This window comes from Aotus nancymaae, unplaced genomic scaffold (genome assembly GCF_030222135.1).
Source record: "Aotus nancymaae isolate 86718 unplaced genomic scaffold, 86718_ANA_hifiasm-v0.15.2.pri h1tg000053l, whole genome shotgun sequence".
Classification (NCBI taxonomy): domain Eukaryota; kingdom Metazoa; phylum Chordata; class Mammalia; order Primates; family Aotidae; genus Aotus; species Aotus nancymaae.
In genome coordinates, this window is record NW_026988467.1 from 6,085,667 (window position 1) to 6,103,199 (window position 17,533).

Sequence of the window (17,533 nt, forward strand, 5' to 3'; positions counted from 1 at the left end):
ATATTGGCCAGGCTGGTCTTGATCTTCTGACCTCAGGTGATCTGCCCATCCTGGCCTACCAAAGTGCTGGGATTATAGGTGTGAGCTACCACACCTGGCCTCATCTCTCACTTCTAAATAAATGTATTCCTCACACCCTGTACTTAGCATTACCCTAGAACAGTACTTTCTGCAACATTCAAGTTTTCTATCTGCATAATCCGATGCAGTGGGCATCAGCTACAAATGGCAGCTACCGAGCACGTGAAACCTGACGCTTGAGAAACCAAGGAATGCAATTCATTCATTTAAATGGGGCCCTGAGGTCTTCTAGATGCCCTTCTACCTTCCTGCCCAGAGCTCCCTTTTAATCCTTCTTTTACTTGCTTTCCCCAGGAAGAGACCCACATCCTAGCGCTTCCCAGGATGGTCACATTTACCATGGCGTCCTTCTGGCCTGAACAGTATGGTTACGTAACCCAGTAGCTACCATCTTTAAGATGATCAGCACATAGGCCTGTGTTTGAATTTTCTTCCAAATGAGCTGTCTGAACAAAGTCTCGCTCTGCCTCCGAGCTTAGACTCCCTGTTGTGACCCCACTACCCTGGAGGGACAGCGCATGTCTCCTCTCTTGCATTTGCCTCAAGTTCTCTTCCTAAGGACCCAGGAAAATGTTCTCAACGGAGTTCTCAAAGGCCGACACCCTATCGGCAGGCCCCCTGAACACTAAGGACAAGACCCAGACTGTCCCAAATACACATGGCCACACAAAACAGGGTAGTCTCATGGTTCACTGATACCTTTTATTTTGAGCACAAAACCACTGGGGATCTTGCCTGTGGCCACCCCGGAGACAACACTGGAGGTTCATATTGCTCCAGACACTTGGTGGAAAGCAAGGCGAGAAAAACAACAATTTGGGCCAATTACATGACTGCAAAGCTAGGGCTGCCAAGAGGGCTCCAGGGAGCTTGGCTTCTCTAGAAGTTCTAAGGAAGCAGTGCGAACTCCACGGTGGTGGGCGAGGGGAGCTAACTAGCAGGGGCCCCTGCAAGTGTTGGTCAGGGGGCCTGGAGCTGCCCGAGCTGACACGAGGGGAGGAGTCTAATTAGCCAACAGGCGACTGAAGGGCTGGCCTGCCCACCGCTTACTTGGCCAGGGGGTTTCTGAAGTTCCTGCCAGCAAACTTAGCCTTGGTGCCCAGCTCCTCTTCAATTCTTGGAAGAGATGGGGAGGAAAAGAGAAAAGTCAGTCTTTAAGTTGTAAGTCTTCCCACCCCAGATGTCAAAGACACAGCCCCACTCCTCCTGGGAAGTTGAGAACCCGGAACTCTCCAGTTTGTCCACCTTCTTAAACCCTCTACACTGTGCTGCTCTGAGACTCCAGAAACACAGAAAACGTGTGTGCTGCTTGAATCTTGATGTTAGACCCTGTCTCAAACAAACAAAACGACAAAAAAGCCCATGTCTACTGTTCACCTTTTTTGTGGATGCCTGAAAATTCCCAGGATTCAGTTTTAATGAAGGGGTAATAAGGAAGTACTCAGGAACGGGTGTTCCGTTTCCCTACAAGTCCAGGAAATAATAACTAAAAAAGGGGGCAAGTCTCCCAGTGTTCAGGGGCTTTCCAAGGACACAGACAGGAAAGGGAGACCAGAACCGCCCCCGCAGCGCTGATGAGTGAACCCAGCCATGTGTCCTTTGGCGTTTTCTTCCTCCCTCCAAGCCCTGGCTCCACATCCACAAAACAGGGGTTAAGTGGCTGAAACAGATCATGTGAAGGAACTCTGAAAGCTGTAAGCTCATGGCTGAACTGTTGAAGGTGGTCCCATCCTCCCTCACCAGAAGAGGGCAGCACTGTGCGGAACAGGCTCCTGCCTCTGGTGGCACTGGGCGGGTGCGGGGTCTATGCCTAACTCTGCCTGGACCTAAGCCTGATCTGGGCCTGGCTGTCTGCACTGTGTGCCTGCACCCGTACACGTTCCCAGAGCCAGAAGCCCCTGGGGAAGGGCAGTGCCTACTCTGAGTACAGGCCCCTGTTCTCAGGAGCCCCCCTTACCTGAGGAGCTGGTTGTACTTGGCCAAGCGCTCAGATCGGCAAGGGGCACCAGTCTTGATCTAGGAGAAAAGAAAGGCCATTCGCTTATAGCGGACAGACAGGCTTACAGTTATTTCTGGCAGGGAGAGGGTATGATGTCAGAGATAATTTCTAGAAGACCTGACCCTAGGAAAGAGGGTCCATATCACATAGGAAGGGCACTCATCGCCCTGTTCTGTTCAGGCTCCGAAACCAGGACAGACACGGAGCGGCACCGGTTTTGGGTATTCCTAGGAAGTTGAGGTCAGAGAGAAGAAAGGAGACGCTCATTCTCACCTGCCCAGTGCACAGCCCCACCACCAGGTCGGCGATGAAGGTATCTTCAGTCTCCCCAGAACGATGAGAAACCATGACGCCCCAACCATTGGCCTGGGCCAACTTGCACCTGGAAGCCAAGAGACAACCCAGATGGCATGAGCGCATTTTCTGGTGCCACAAACCCCAATGCCATCATTCCTCAGTGCCAGCAGGAGAGCAGCGGCAGGGCCGACAGCGGCTAAACCTCTCCATGCCTGGGCTTGTTAAGAGCAGAGGACAACCCTCACCCTCCTCTGAACTCTTCCACCCCAAGGACCTTCTCAGCCTGCTTGTCACGGTTCAAACACTGGGTTCAGCCTCCCTTGATGGGAGAAAGACTAGTGATCCCTGACAGAGCCCCTCACAGGTACATCCGCTCAACCACCATCTCCACGTAAAATGAAGGCATGTGTCAAGAGCCACAAGGAATCAGGAACAGGCCATCAGTGCTCAACACCCCAGGCCGCTTAACTCATTAATTTAAAAAACAGAAGACTCTCACTATGTTGCCCAGTGTGGTGTCAAACTCCTGGGTGTAAGCGATCCACCTGCCTCAGCCTTCCAAAGTGCTGGGACTATAAGCTTGAGCCACCGCGCCCAGCGTATTTACTTTAGAGCCAGGGTCTTGCTCTGCCACCCAGGATGGAGTGCAGTGGTGCAATCACAACTCACTGCAGCCTCAAACCCATGGATTCAGTCAATCCTCCTGCCTTAGCCTCCTGAGTAGCTGGGACTATAGGAAAATGCCATCACTCCTGGCTCATTTCTTGAGACAGATTCTCGCTCTGTCGCCCAGGCTGGAGTGTAGTGGCACAATCTCGGCTCACTGTAACCTATGTTTCCTGGGTTCAAGTGATTCTCCTGCCTCAGCCTCCTGAGTAGCTGGGACTAAAGGTGTGTGCCACTGCGCCTAGCTAATCTTTGTATTTTTAGTAGATGGGGCTTTCACCATGTTGGCCAGGTTGGTCTCGAACTCCCAACCTCATAATCCACCCATCTTGGCCTCCCAAAGTGCTGGGATTACAGGTGTGAGCCACCGCGCCCGGCTGTGGCTCTTTTTTTTTTTTATTGGTTTGTAGAGATGGGATCTTGCTGTGTTGCCCAGGCTGGTCTTGAACTCCTGAGCTCCTCCTGCCTTGGCCTCCCAACAACTTTTCAGTTAAAAAGGCTCCTGAGTTCAAACACGAAACCTGCTGACACTCCAGGGTGCCCTACATTCTGGCCAGCAGGATTCCCCATCACTGGAACAAAAGGGCCCTTTTTCTGATTCACAAGCTACTGCTGAGGGCAAGCCGCTGGCAGGGAAGACACTCACGCCTGCAGGGACTCGGTCACGGAGCCAATCTGGTTCACTTTGAGCAGGAGGCAGTTGCAGGACTTCTCATTTGCAGCCTTGGCAATCCTCTTCGGGTTGGTCACTGTGAGATCATCCCCCACCACCTGGATTCCTGCACTGGCTGTGAACTTCTGCCATGCTCCCCAGTCATCCTGGTCAAAGGGATCTTCGATAGACACCACTAAGGAAAGGAGGGACAGGCCTCATCAGTGTGAGCCTCCCAGCGTGCTCCACTGCAGCGCCCAGAGCCTTGCCTCCCCCTTAACTTGCTGCCTGCCTGGCCTCACACTGCCCAAAATCATAGGACACGGATGTCCCCCAACTGATCCTGGAAACACTGTTCCCACCAACTTATTCCTGCAGCAGGAGACACAAGTCACCCACAGTCCTGGGTCTATAGGTCTAAAAAAAAAAAAAACACGGCCACCCAGACTTGAGTGCAGTGGTGCAACCATAGTTCACTCAAGCTGCAAAATCCTGGGATCAAGCGATCCCTCCCTCCCACCTCAACCTCCTCAGTCACTGGAACTACAGGGGTATGCCGACCCACCCTGCTACTTATTTTGATTTTTGTGTAGAAATGGAGTCCTGCCATGTTCCCTATGCTAACCTCAAACTCCCGGGCTCAAGTGATGATGTCTCAGCCCCTCGGAGTGCTGGGATTACAAGGTGTGAGCCACCATACGCCCAGCCTCAAAACAAAATAATTTTTTTTTAGACCTACAAGAGGACATGTATTTACCTAGGGTGGTTTGAGTTTAGTGCCACTGAAAATCAGAATGGAGCCAGACTCAGAAGTGAGAAGACCTGAGTTTGGGTCTTGGCTCAACCTCGACCAAGTTATTTAGGGTAGTGGGTAAACGCTCAGACTCTGGAGTCCGATTTCTCTGTCTGAATTCGTGCCTCACCATTTGCTGTGTGCTCTCGGGCACATTATTCAGACATACCCCGCCACCCTCTCCTTGCAGCCATCACCAGCCAGCCAGATGCTCTCGCTGCTCTGCTGTAGGTGGGTGGCTGGAAAGGGGAGATGGCACCCTGGAAGCACTCACCTGGGTAGTCCTTGATGAAGGACTTGTACAAGTCGGCCAGCTGGTCAGGTGAGATGTACCTGCTGGGGTCATCAGGAGACTTGAAGTCCAGGTCATACTTCCCAGACCTGTAGAACTCAGAGGCCGCCACATCCATGCCGATGACCACCTTATCGGTGTAGCCAGCTTTCCCAATTGCAGTCTTCAGCAGCTCCAGGCCTGGGGAGAGATGGCAGCAACAGGTTTGGAAAACAGGCAGATAGAGAGAAAACTTCCCCTCAACAGCTGCTACACAGGGACAAGAGGTGTTCAGGCTCCAGCCAGTAGTTCTGACAATGTCAGTTACTTTTTTTTTCCCTGCTTTGGGGCAAGAAACCATGGGTCAGAGCTCTTGGTGCATACTATGTGGGAAATTCAGTACAGCTTCCAAGAAGGCAGCCTTTCCCACTGACAAATGCTCCCAAATGTAGTGCCCAGGAACAGCTGTCCTGGCCAAGATACAGTTACAGTAACGAGCTGAGATCAGCTGTCTCGAGGCACACACCTTCAATAGAGCTGAAGCGGGACCTAAGAGAAAGCCCAGTGAAGGGCAGCCCTGGGTGGCAGGACCCTCGCGCCAGGCTGGGCTGTGCCGTCCACAGCTGAGCTGCCCTGCCAGTAGGACAGACACAGACACTTGGCTCCTCAAACGATTAGGTACTGCTTGAGCCCAGGAAGCGGAGGCTGCAGTGAGCTGAGATCGCACCACTGCACTCCAGCCTGGGCGACAGAGCGAGACTCCATTTCAAAAAAAGAAAAATGAAACAAAATTTAAAAATGAAGCTTCCCTTTTCCTCCTTAAAACCCTTTTGGAGGGTCTTGATCCTCACTAACTGCAGGTGGAAAAAACACATTTCCCACAAAGGCCGGTGTGGACGACCCCCCGACGGAGCTGCCTTTACCTTCTTTATTCTCCAGGATGTTGGGAGCAAACCCGCCTTCATCGCCCACATTGGTGGCATCTTTCCCATATTTCTCCTTGATGACATTCTTCAGGTTGTGGTAAACCTCCGCTCCAATGCGCATGGCTTCCCTGAAGTTTGTGGCACCCACTGGGAGGATCATGAATTCCTGCATGGCCAGCTTGTTACCAGCATGGGAACCACCATTGATAACGTTGAATGCCTGGGGAGAGCAGGGCGGAGAAGCATGGCACCAGGCACGACTCGTTTTTAGAGACAGGGTCTTGCTATACTGGTCTTGCCCAGGCTGGTCTCAAACCCTTGGGCTCAAGTGATCCTCCTGCCTCAGCCTCTTCATTAGTTGGGACTACAGGCATGCACTTCTGCACCCAGTTCACACCATTTTGATAGTTGCAAATTTATTATAATCAGAATAAACACTTGTTACTATGTCAGCTAAGGCTCACAGCCCAGCAAGGAAAGTACTGCTGTCATTTCCTCCCCCAGCCTCCACCACAGATAAAGGACCTGGGGCACAGGCGAGCTGAGTTACCTGCTCAAGGCCACTCTTAAGGGGCAGAGCTGTGCTGGAGAGTCACATGTGTTAAGAGGGTCAAGGCACAGGAAGTCTCGGGTTCCCAACCAGCGAGCTGAAACCCCCAACTCTTTGCTTGGGAAGTTCCAATAAACCACTCACCGGCACTGGCAGGATGACTTCGGAGTTGCCAGCCAAGTCGGCGATGTGGCGGTACAGAGGGACCCCCTTCTCAACAGCACCGGCTTTGCAGACGGCGAGGGACACCCCAAGAATGGCATTCGCACCAAACTTAGCTAGAACAGAAGAGAACCGGGTGAAATTTCTGACTCACCAACTTTTGTCCTGCTGTACTGCACCTAAGGTTGCATTCTGCACCACCTCCTCTCCCCATCACACCTCCGTCTCAGTTACTAGAAATGCGAATAGCATTCCATGTGGACCCACCACTGCTTTTCCCCTCTACGACAGAGCCCAACTCCAGCCAACTAGAGGAACTGCTGAATTTATTATAAGCAGCAAAGCTCTTCTGAGTAACCAAACTGACGGGCTGCTGTCACCTGGTTTTACTCCTGGTATTTAAGTGTGATTTCTTAAGAGTGACAGAAAGAAATGGGAAGAGACCGCAGGCTCATTTAGTTCATCACTAAGATCATGGACCTCTTCCTGAAGGTTTTTAAAGTCTTCAGGAGGCTTCATGATCTTCCCCAGTAAAGATGCCACCTTGGACCACTCACATTTATTTTCTGTTCCATCCATCTCGATCATCAGTTTGTCAATCTTCTCTTGTTCTGTGACATTCAGTTTCTACAAGGGAGAGGGAAGAATGAGGGTTTGGTGTCACTCTTATCTGCATAACCTTTGCTCCCCTACCATGGAATCTGACTTTGAAATTGTGTAAAATCAAAATCAATTCTGTGATGTTTGTTTTATAAGCAAAAAAGTGGAGGACAAAAATCAATGAGGAGACACAAAACTGCCTTTTGCTTGCTTTCAAGGTTATCAGACATTCATTCACCCAACAATGAAACAAAGATAGAGGCTCCTAGACACAATGCTTGTGTCTTGTGTCAAATGGTCTACCCAGGGAGCCCTAAATGACTTTACACTCAAGAGAATTGTCAGGCATGTGCTACGTAAACCACCGCCACCAAGGAACATGGCTTTCATAGGCAGTAAATAAACAAGGCTCACTGTTCACTCATGAAGACCGAGCCCCTGAAAGGCAGGCTCTGCTGCTCACTTGGCTAACCTCAAAGACAGCAAATCCTCATCCTCTGATGGGAGGCATGATTTCCGCAAATAGTCCGAAATCATTTAGCCAAGCATCTAATGATGGATCAAAATGAGTTCCTGATGAGACTATAAAGTAATAAAACTGATGTACTGGGAACTGGCTCAAAGTAATCCAATAAAAATCAGCATTACTTTTTAATGTTTTTTAATTTTTTATTTTTTGAGACAGAGTCTTGCTGTTACCCAGGCAGGAATGCAGTGTCACAATCTCGGCTCACTGCAACCTCCACCTCCTAGGCTCAAATGATCCTCCAAATTCAGCTGGGACTATAGGTGTACACCACCACGCCTGGCTAATTTTGGTATTTTGTAGAGATGGGTTTCCCCATGTTGCCCAGGCTGGTCTCCAACTCCTAGCCTCGAGGGATCTGCCCGCCTGAGCCTCCTAAAGTGTTAGGATTACAGGCATTAGCCACTGCGTCCAGCCAAAAATCAGCATTACTTTTAAAACTTACTAATATATTAATAACAAGGCATTACTTTTATATATGATATTCTTGATATAAAAAATATGCAAAGAAAATCAACTTTGATCTCATGCTGTATTAGCAATTTGGTGTCTTCTGCAGCTTTGTCAAGGCATCACCGGAACAAGCAGGCAGTTACCCAAGCACACAGCTTCAGAGGCCAATCCTCACTAACAGTTTGGTATGTTTCTCCCAGGGGGATAAAAATGCCAGGGGATACCCCACTCATCACACTCCATAAGGGTATGAAGGGACAGAGAGTAAGGTATGCGTGGAGGTGTGTCCAGGAGACTGGCAGGGGGTGGTACAGGCAGATTTCGTCTGGGGGCCAGTCGGGCAGATGGTGATTACAGAGTGCCACAAAGCAAGGCCTAAACCAACAGGTCAGGGACAGAGACAGAGAAGCGCCTCCTTTTCCCTCGTGTACAGAATGAGTTCCCGGAGGAGAGGGACTAGATAGGTGCAGAGACGGAGGCTGTGGCTGGGCTAGCACTGGGCCTAGAGAGCTTTGTGATTTTGATTTTGATTTTGATTTTTGAGATGGAGTCTCACTTTGTTGCCCAGGCTGGAGAGCAGTGGCACAATCTCTGTTCACAGCAACCTCTGCCTCCCAGCTTCAAGTGATTCTCCTGCCTCAGCCTCCCGAGTAGCTGGGACTACAGGCGCACACCACCACATCTGGCTAATTTTTGTATTTTTAGTAGAGATGGGTTTCACCATGTTGGCTAGACTGGCCCCCAATTCCTGACCTCAAGTGATCCATACACCTTGGCTTCCCAAAGTGCTGCATTTACAGGCATGAGCCACTGCACCTGGCCCAGAGCATTTTTAGACAGGGGTTTTCAAACTGGTCTCATCTGACAAGTGCCACAGATATTACGGAGGGACGGGCTGAAGGGAGGGTAAATGAGGTAAAAACGTGCTGCGTTGGGTGGTTGCTAGGTCCCCAGCCCTACTTCACCTCCAGCAGCTCTACTTGTGTTTGACATACTGAAGGTCTCCAGGATGATTTTACTTAACAGGAAGGAACTCCACTGTTAAAATCAATAGAATTATAGTAAGTAATTCCAAAGTTCAAGAGAAATTAGTCACCATGGACACTATCACAAACACCCCTTAGAAAGCTGCTCTTAAAATCTGGATCTTAATTTCCCAAAGGCCCAGAGTTGCCAGGGAGAAGAACACCTCAGGGTGCTAAGTGTCTCATTCTTCTGATGCAATTCCACCTGCTATCAGAAGTGGACAGTCAGGCAGCGGGCAGGGCAGGTTAGAATTATGTCATGCATGGATTGTTCTCATGCATGACAGGGAATCCGACTGGCTTCTGTAGCTCTCAGAATAAGCTCTTCCATAAACAGGAGAGACCCTGGGCTTGGGAGACACGCGGGTGGCATTAGACACATTTGTTAACAGGAAGCAGGTCCTACCTTGCTAACCAGGGCAGGCGCAATAGTTTTATTGATGTGCTCAACAGCCTTTGAGACACCTAGAAGGAACAATTAAATCAAATTACTGACATTAACTTTAAAACAAGGCTTGAGCAGCACTGCTAAAGAGAACCGCTGTTGAGGCCGACCCGGAAGCCCACCAAATGACCTTCCGTGGGACCTCTTCCCCCTCTCCCCTTCCCCCGAGAATCGGAGAACTTTCTGGCCCAGTCTGAGTGCTCCTACCTAGGACCCCAGAGGGTTAGAGCCACACCAAGAGCAGCTGGCCCACAGCGATCTGACGGGAAGTTAGTTTGCAAGACCATGCACTGGAAACACCAGCGGCAGACTAAAGGCTGTCCAATCAGTTACCTGAGTGCACAGGGCTGGTGCCAGGAACTCGTTAATATACTTAACGGGTCTGGAGACGCCTGCCCAGCAGAGGAGGATGAAGAAGGAAAAATGAGAGAGACTCAGAAGAGAACCAGTGATGAAGGACTGCGAGTGAGAGACAGCGAGGGACAGGAAAGCAGAGGCGAGCATTTCAGAGACCATGCGTTCAATCTTCCACAAATGCTGACTTACTGAGCACTCATTACCATCAAGGAACAGCACCATCCTGCTCCGGGTAAGTCCTCACGTAGGCCATTGAATGGTGACATGGTAACATGTTTGTGTGTGGAGAGTGCTTCTTAGAGCATTACAATGGACTGAACACCCAGCACCACCACTGTGACACCAGCCCAGCATTTCCCAACATTTCACATTGCCCCCTCCCCTGCAGCCTTTCTGGAGTTTTCCGGGTGCCCCGCTCCCCCACTAAGAATGTATGATCTAGCTCTATGTGCTTTTCTGTAATTTGACCACATATTCTATCTATAGACAGATCAAAGTTGCACAAACACTAAGTCAATTTGAATACAGCCAGTTAGAGGCTGACTTTGCCACAGAGCAGGGCTTCTGTGAGTCATTCAATAGGAAATTCAAACTAAATGACGCATCTGTAGCCCACCATTAAGGGTAGGCCATTGGCTAGACCTTCCCTGGATACCTCCTTCCCCTCGAAGCTGATGATCTGTAGGGCCCACAGAATCCTCCTGAGAGATGGGAAGCCTTTTCTTTAGTTAACAGGCCCTGTTCTCATCCTTGGGTTCCTGTCCTAACCATGAAGGAGTATTTCGCAGATTGTGGACAAAGTGCAACAGAAACAAGCATTGAAACTCTCAACCCTGAGCGTGAAGGGTTAGGAACCCTGGAATCAATACACCAACTTTCCTGTCCACGTGGTGGGGCACTGCTTCCATTAACATCATGGGTTACAGCAGGTTTACTGGCCATAAATCTGCAAATGCCAGCCCCCCCCCGCCCCCCCCCCGCCCCCAGAGGAAGACAGGACTGGGCAAGGCCAGGAGCAAGGGCTGGAGGCAGCGAGGCCACGGGCTGTGGGTTTTAAGGCTTACCCTTCCCCATATAGCGAGTCTTATCATTGTCCCGGAGCTCTAGGGCCTCATAGATACCAGTTGAAGCACCACTGGGCACAGCAGCTCTGAAGAGACCTGGATGAGAGGGAAAAAGACAATAGTAGCAATTAAGAAATCCAGTTACAGCACAAGCCTTAGCTCCCTCCCGCCCACAGATGCATCTGTCATTAGAGAACTGTTTCTTCCTCCTACCAGCTGGGGGATTTAAATGCTCTGGCCTGTTCTTCGTGCTTTTCGTGTGCTTATGATCCTGTACTGCAAACCTTATCACAAAGATGACTAATTCCCCTAGCAGAAAGAAACTGCTCTCCAGAAGAGCCTGCATGCCACCTGGGGTCTTGTTAAAATGCAGATTCTGACCCAGGACGTCCGAGTATGTATCGCTCACAAGCTTGCGTTAGTGCCCTGTGGATTACCCCAGCAGCACTGCCTGAGAGAAGTACAGTGCGAGCCATACAGGGCACTGAAGATGTTCTGGTACTGTATGTATGTGTGTGTGTGTATCTATACATACATATGTATTTGTTTTTGTTTGTTTTGAAACAGAGTCTCACTATATCCCCAGGCTGGAGGAGCACATGGCACAGCACATGGCATGACCTCGGCTCACTGCAACCTCTACCTATCGGGTTCAGGCGATTCTCCTGCATCAGCCTCCCCAGTAGCTGGAATTACAGGCACCCGCCACCGCACCAGACTAATTTTTGTATTTTTAGTAGAAATGGGGTTTCACCATGTTGGCCAGGCTGGTCTTGAACTCCTGACCTCGTGATCCACCCGCCTCAGCCTCTCAAAGTGCTGGGATTACAGGCCTGAGCTACTGCACCCCACCAGATACTATATTGATGTTAAGCATGAAATTAGGGAATTTATTGGTTCAAGAAGAGTATCTAGCTGATTTCTTTCAGTTTGGACAATGCTAAACGCTATTTTGGGGGGTTCTATGCTCAACTGGGAGCCAGCAAAGAGTATGGATGCGAGGGGAAGGAATAAAGAAAATAAAATGTGCGGTCAAATAAATACAAGAACCGAACCAAGTAATCTTGCAGATTCTGAAACCAGCCATCTGGTGAAACCTATGCATTAAGCGTAACAAGAGCAATTTTTGGAGGAGGTAAAAGAACAGATGGTGTCAAGGAACGTGCTGCAGATATCTGCTTAGGTGGGGCAGACAGGTTTAGGGGAGCGGAAAGTGTAGGCAGCCCCTTGAATCTACTTGAAGGTAGAAGAAATTTCTCCATTTGAGGTGTGTGGAGTGTGAAGGCAAATGACAAAAAAACAAAAACAAAAAACCAACCAACCAAACAAGAAAACAACCAGGTATTTCCAGCAAAGGACCCACCAGTGCTCCCCGTCGCACTGCAGTGTGATAGGACGGACTTTCTTCTCGGAACCTGACCTGGGGCTCCCTACATATCCACCCGGCACTGGATCGGGCAAACACAAGATGAAAACAAGAGGCTTGGGTCTGCGGACTTTTGGTGATAATGATGCGTATGCATAGTCACCACTCTGGTGGAGATGTTGACAATGGACGAGGCTGCGCATGTGCAGAGGCAGCGGGTGCATGTGGGCTCATGTGGGTGCACGGGTCTCTGCGCCTTCCGCCTGCTTTTGCTGTGAAGCTAAAAACCTAAAACCGAAGACCTAAAACTGCTCTAAAAAAGGCCATGAGACAGGAAGAGAGATGAAGATGAAATGCGCTGAACAAGTTATCATTTCGTGTTTTTTGAAAAGGATTAAGACATAGAAGAGAAGTTCCATTCATTTCAATTTCAAAATGTTCGCCTCCCAACAATCCCCTGGTATCTAGGGTCTTTTGTTGCTTGAAGTTCAGTAATTTCCAAGCAGAAAGTTCCACTCATTGACTAAGTAAACCAATCTCACTGGATGAAGCAAATTCTTGGCATCCTGTGAGAGCCCTCAGGATTCTGGAGAAACCCCTCTGTGCCTGAGAGCCCACACAGCAAGCAGCCAGAGGCAGAACACAGGCATTCTTTTGCCCAGTGAAGTCGCGCCTCAAGGATCCTTCCTTCCTGAGGGGGAGGGGAGGCGCGGGGGAAGGGCAGAGCCGGGGTTCCACTGCTAGGGTGACTCACAGAGGGTGACTCAGCTCTGACTAGCACCCCTGAGTGATTCTGCCTGAAGCTCCTTTGCCAACATCACCCACCCTGTCCACTGCGCCATGTGCTGGAGGTAACGCAGGGCTACAGAGGCACTGGATTTTCTTTTTAAAGTAAAAGGAAGGAGTATCCCCATTCTGTTGTTTTTTTCTTAAGAAAACTCCTCCAATGGGGACTGACGGCCAGGTAAAAATGAGAGCCTCTGGATTATTCCCAAGCCCACAGGTAAAAACTGTCCTTGATCCTTGCTGAGAGTGATTTCTAGACACAGAGATAAAGGTGCTAAGTTAACGCCTGCTGGCCCTCGCCTCTTCTCTTTCCCTATCAAGAGAGACCATCCTATCATGCTGTTATCTCCATATTTGGTCACAGCAAGCTATTAGCCAACAACTAGAGATGGGCCCTTTTAGGGACAAGGTCTCATGGTATCACCTTACTTACTTCCTTACCTCACTGACTTAGGAGCCAACTTATGTGGTTTTAAGCCAAGGGGCACCAAGACACTGGCGACAAGCCGAAAAATCCCCCAACCCCACTAATCAGGAATCACAACCTACTGGCACATGCAGACAGAAAGAAAAGCTTAATCTACTTTTTTTTTTTTTTTTTTGCCCAAGGCTCCAGCATTTGTAGAAAATTTTAAAAATGAAGCGTGGTGGAAGGAACTGTGGAAACCAAGGTGGCACATACCTTTTGCGGTGAAGAGATCAACCTCAACAGTGGGATTCCCACGAGAGTCAAAGATCTCCCTGGCATGGATCTTGAGAATAGACATGGTGGAGTTCTGTGGGGGAAATACACAGGTCATGTTTTCCATAAGCCATAATGTGGCATTTGCTTACTCATTCAAGGAATCCCTTCCGAGGTTCGTGGACTAGAAAGAATTGGCATTGGACTAAATACTGGATGTTGGGAAGCTGGTTAGGGTGGGGGAAAAAGCCTGCTGGAAAGCAGTGGGAATTCCCCTAAATAAGTAGTTAGGCCTAGCTCTGGAAGGCCTTAAGCTATTTATGCCTAGTGTTCCATTATTGGAACATTAAGCTTGTGGGAATTATTTTTAGCCTACTGCTCAAGTCATTGCCAAGGTCTGATTTTTCACAAAAAATATTTGGAACTTCCGGCACAAATGTTTTAAACCCCAGCAACTGAGGTCTCGTTCTGTAAGCAAAAAAAGAGAAAAAGCCCCAAATGTGTGTGCCAAGGGAGAAACCAAATCCAACTGGAAAGATGAATGTGTTGCTAGATGCAGAAATGGCTACTGTCATGAGCGAACAATGAGGACTGGCACGGGAATGGAAAGGAACCAAGAACAGACATGAAGGTCACAAGCAAAACCACTAGGACGAGGCCAAAAAGGGGTGGGGGGACCTGGGGAAAATCTGGCTTGTAGCAGAATTAAAATAGTGAATTACAAATTTGGCCATAATTCTTTAGATTAAATTTGAGACAGCAGCAGAATATTCACTTGGTAGATACTGATAATCAAATTCCGAGTTTGGAGGTCAGGAACAATGAAATCCTTGGACTGTGATCTTTGCTACTACCATTTTCTGGGACTTTCAAATTTCACAGTACTTGGGTCTTCAGTATTGTTATGTCATTAATGATGACATCTTTATTTTATTTTGATTACTTTTTTAAGACATGGGGTCTCACTGTGTTGCCCAGGCTGGTCTCAAGTGATCCTCCCCTGCCTTGGCCTCCCAAAGCATGCTAGGATTATAGGGGTGAGACACCAGGACCAGCCAATAATGACATCTAATTAGTATTTCTTCCCAAGGGGGCTTTATAATTTGGAAATAGAGGAAAGATTCTTTGAATACTAGGATACTTCAAGGGAAGGGGCTTCCTTTGAAAGCACTTAAAAAAAAAAAACCCAAGAATTTGCAGCAATGAAAAACAAACAGCAATTCCATAAAGAAAAACCGTTTCTTACTTTTTTCCTTGGTGCTCTCCAAAGAAACTAACTGAATAACTTACAGAACCGAGGTGGGTGAGAGGAACTTAGTGTTCAAAGGCATTATCTAGCTGGGCTCCCCTCCAACATCTTCTCTGGAATGTCCTGGGGCAGCAAATGGCAGATTTTTAACTTTCAAAATTAGATACTGAAGTCACTTGTGTGGCTTTCTAGTCACACAATGGAATTTTATTCATTAGCCAAGAAAAATGTGTTTAGTTTTTTGGCAAATCACATACTCGAGTAACATTTCCATCACTGCAAAAAGTTCTCTCAGGTCGTTTCTAGTCAATATCCCCCTGCCCCATCTCCAGACCACCACTGTGATTTACTTTGTGTATCTCAGACATACTTTTACAGGCAATTTTATGAGGGCACCTCAGCGTTTTTGGTTTCATTTTAGTGACTTAAGACAAAGGTCTTGCGATGTGAAAATAAAATGTAAGTGATCTTTAAGTTAGATAGACAAACTATTCTGCAAAGTTATCATAGCTCAGGAGCACAGGCAGGGAGGAGGGTTGATCTGACCTCAGCATTCACTGCTTCTTTCTTTTTTTTTTGAGACAGCGTTTCACTCTTCTCACCCAGGCTGGAGTGCGGTGGCGCCATATGGGCTCAGTGCCTCCTGGGTTCAATTGATTCTCTTGCCCCAGCCTTCCAAATAGCTGGGACTACAGGCGGCTGCCACCACGCCAGGTTAATTTTTGTATTTTCAATAGAGACGGGGTTTTACCACGTTGGCCAGGCAGGTCTAGAACTCCTGACCTCGTGATCCGCCCACCTCGGACTCCCAAAGTGCTGGGATTACAGGCGTGAGCCACCGTGCCCAGCCCATTCGCAGCTCTTTCAGTTGCCTGGATGGAACCCCAAATTAGGGACTCAGTAAATGAACCGAGCAGTCAGGGCCCGAGTGGGCCCAAAGGCAAGTGAAGTAATGGATCCCACCGCCCAGAGAGAAGCGCACAGCGCAGGGGAACAGCAAACAGGAAGCTTTCTTAAAATACATCCTTCTTAAGTCAGATCATGACCCGACTGTTGGTGGCCAGCCGGGGAGCCGGGGAGCCGCTCTTGCCCAACTTGGGCGAGGCTGCCTGGAGGGCTTCCCAATGATCCAACGGCTCTGCGGCAGGTTCCTCATGAAGAGGTGCCTTCTCGGAGGGAAATGAGTCACCAGCCTACGGGGCAGAAGCGCGGGCCGCGAGCGCGGCCGGAGGCAGGGGCTGTAGGTGGGGGAGGGGGCGCAGCCTCGTGGGCATCTCCCCTCTCGCACGCAACCCTCCTCCATCTTAGGAAGGGCCTGGCCTGAGTGGGCACCGCCGCTAAGTCTGTGTTTCTCCCAAAAACCTTACACTTGGCTACAATGAAGAAGCAACTTCCACTCCCAGTTGCACACGCGAGCCAAGAGACTCGAGAGTGCAGCTCCCGACCTTCCCCGACGGTGACCCAGCCCTGCAGTCCGAAACCACGTGCTGATCTGCACTTTCCCCTCCAAAGAAATTGGGTGCCCTGCATGTACGCCTAGCATTACGCCCCCGCCCCGGGCCTCGGGGTGAGCGGGGGCGCCAGTTCCCACCCGGGGAGATGGCTCGCATGCGCCCCCGACTCAGCCACGCTGGGCCTGCGGGCGCGCCGCCTCCCTGTGAGGGAAAAGAGCCCTGCTAGCCCAGAAAAGTCCTGCGTCGCCTGCCGGTTGCTCAGCCCTTCGCCAATCATTACCTAACTGCCGGGTCTCGTCGCCTGGGAGAGAAGCGGAGAGTGCTGCAGACACCGAGACGAGCGTTAAACCGGAGAAGTCTGCCCGCTCCGGGTCCTCACAGGTTCTGACCGCGCCGCTCGCGCAGACTTCCTGCCCAGCTAAGAAAGGCCCCACCTACTTCCCGCCTCCCGGGTACGCCCCCTCAGCGCTGCCTCGCCATTGGTCGTGAGAGTCGTCACTCGGTCCCTCACCTCCCGGAAAGGGGCGTGCCGCTACGACGGTGGCAGCGGCAGGGAAAGGGGGGCGACGACCCGGGGACGTGAGGCGGGCGGATCTGGGGGACCCAGACTCCCTAGAGGCCCTGTCGTGGTGCGGGCGAAACTCTGGCCCCAGATGGGACCCTTGAGCCGAACTGGGGTGTGCGGAGCCGGGGTCCTGGGGGAGGGCCTGGGACGGCGCGGCGGGCATGAGGGCTCCGGACTCTGTCACGTACTCCGAGTCCCGCACGCACTCAGCGTCGCTCCGGGGCCGCAGGTCTGGCTCTCGACCTTGCTGAGGACTTTGGCGGCCCGCGCCGGCCCCGGACCTCCTACCCCACGCCGCAATCCGGGAGACCCCGCTGGCGTCGAGACGTTGAGTAGCTGAGCGCCTCGACCCCACTCGGGTTGGGGCTCTGGCCATGCCGCAGCGCTGCGTGTCAGGAGCCACGTGCGCTGCCTGCGCCTGCGCACTGCCTCCCTGCCGCGCCCGTCCGGCCGGGCTCCGCCTGCCACCCGCCAAGGTGACCCCGTCCCTTTCTCCTTGCTGCGGCGAGAATCAGGCCGAGACAGCCAAAGGAAGCTTCACTTCCCTTTAATTCTGCCTCGTAT

The 17,533-nt window shown here is 50.5% G+C and overlaps 1 protein-coding gene across 1 annotated transcript; it reads right to left on the reverse strand.

Moving 5' to 3' along the window:
* Positions 1-761: 761 nt before the first annotated feature.
* ENO1 (enolase 1) lies at positions 762-16,817 on the reverse strand. Its single transcript, XM_012473615.3, has 12 exons — positions 16,685-16,817; positions 13,702-13,795; positions 10,868-10,963; positions 9,408-9,466; positions 6,955-7,024; positions 6,380-6,513; positions 5,683-5,905; positions 4,763-4,960; positions 3,690-3,891; positions 2,354-2,462; positions 2,039-2,097; positions 762-1,197 (listed from the first exon to the last, which is right to left on the reverse strand). Exons 2-12 carry the CDS (start codon positions 13,784-13,786, stop codon positions 1,128-1,130), a joined length of 1,305 nt encoding a protein of 434 aa, XP_012329038.1. The 5' UTR covers positions 13,787-13,795; positions 16,685-16,817; the 3' UTR covers positions 762-1,127.
* Positions 16,818-17,533: the final 716 nt, after the last annotated feature.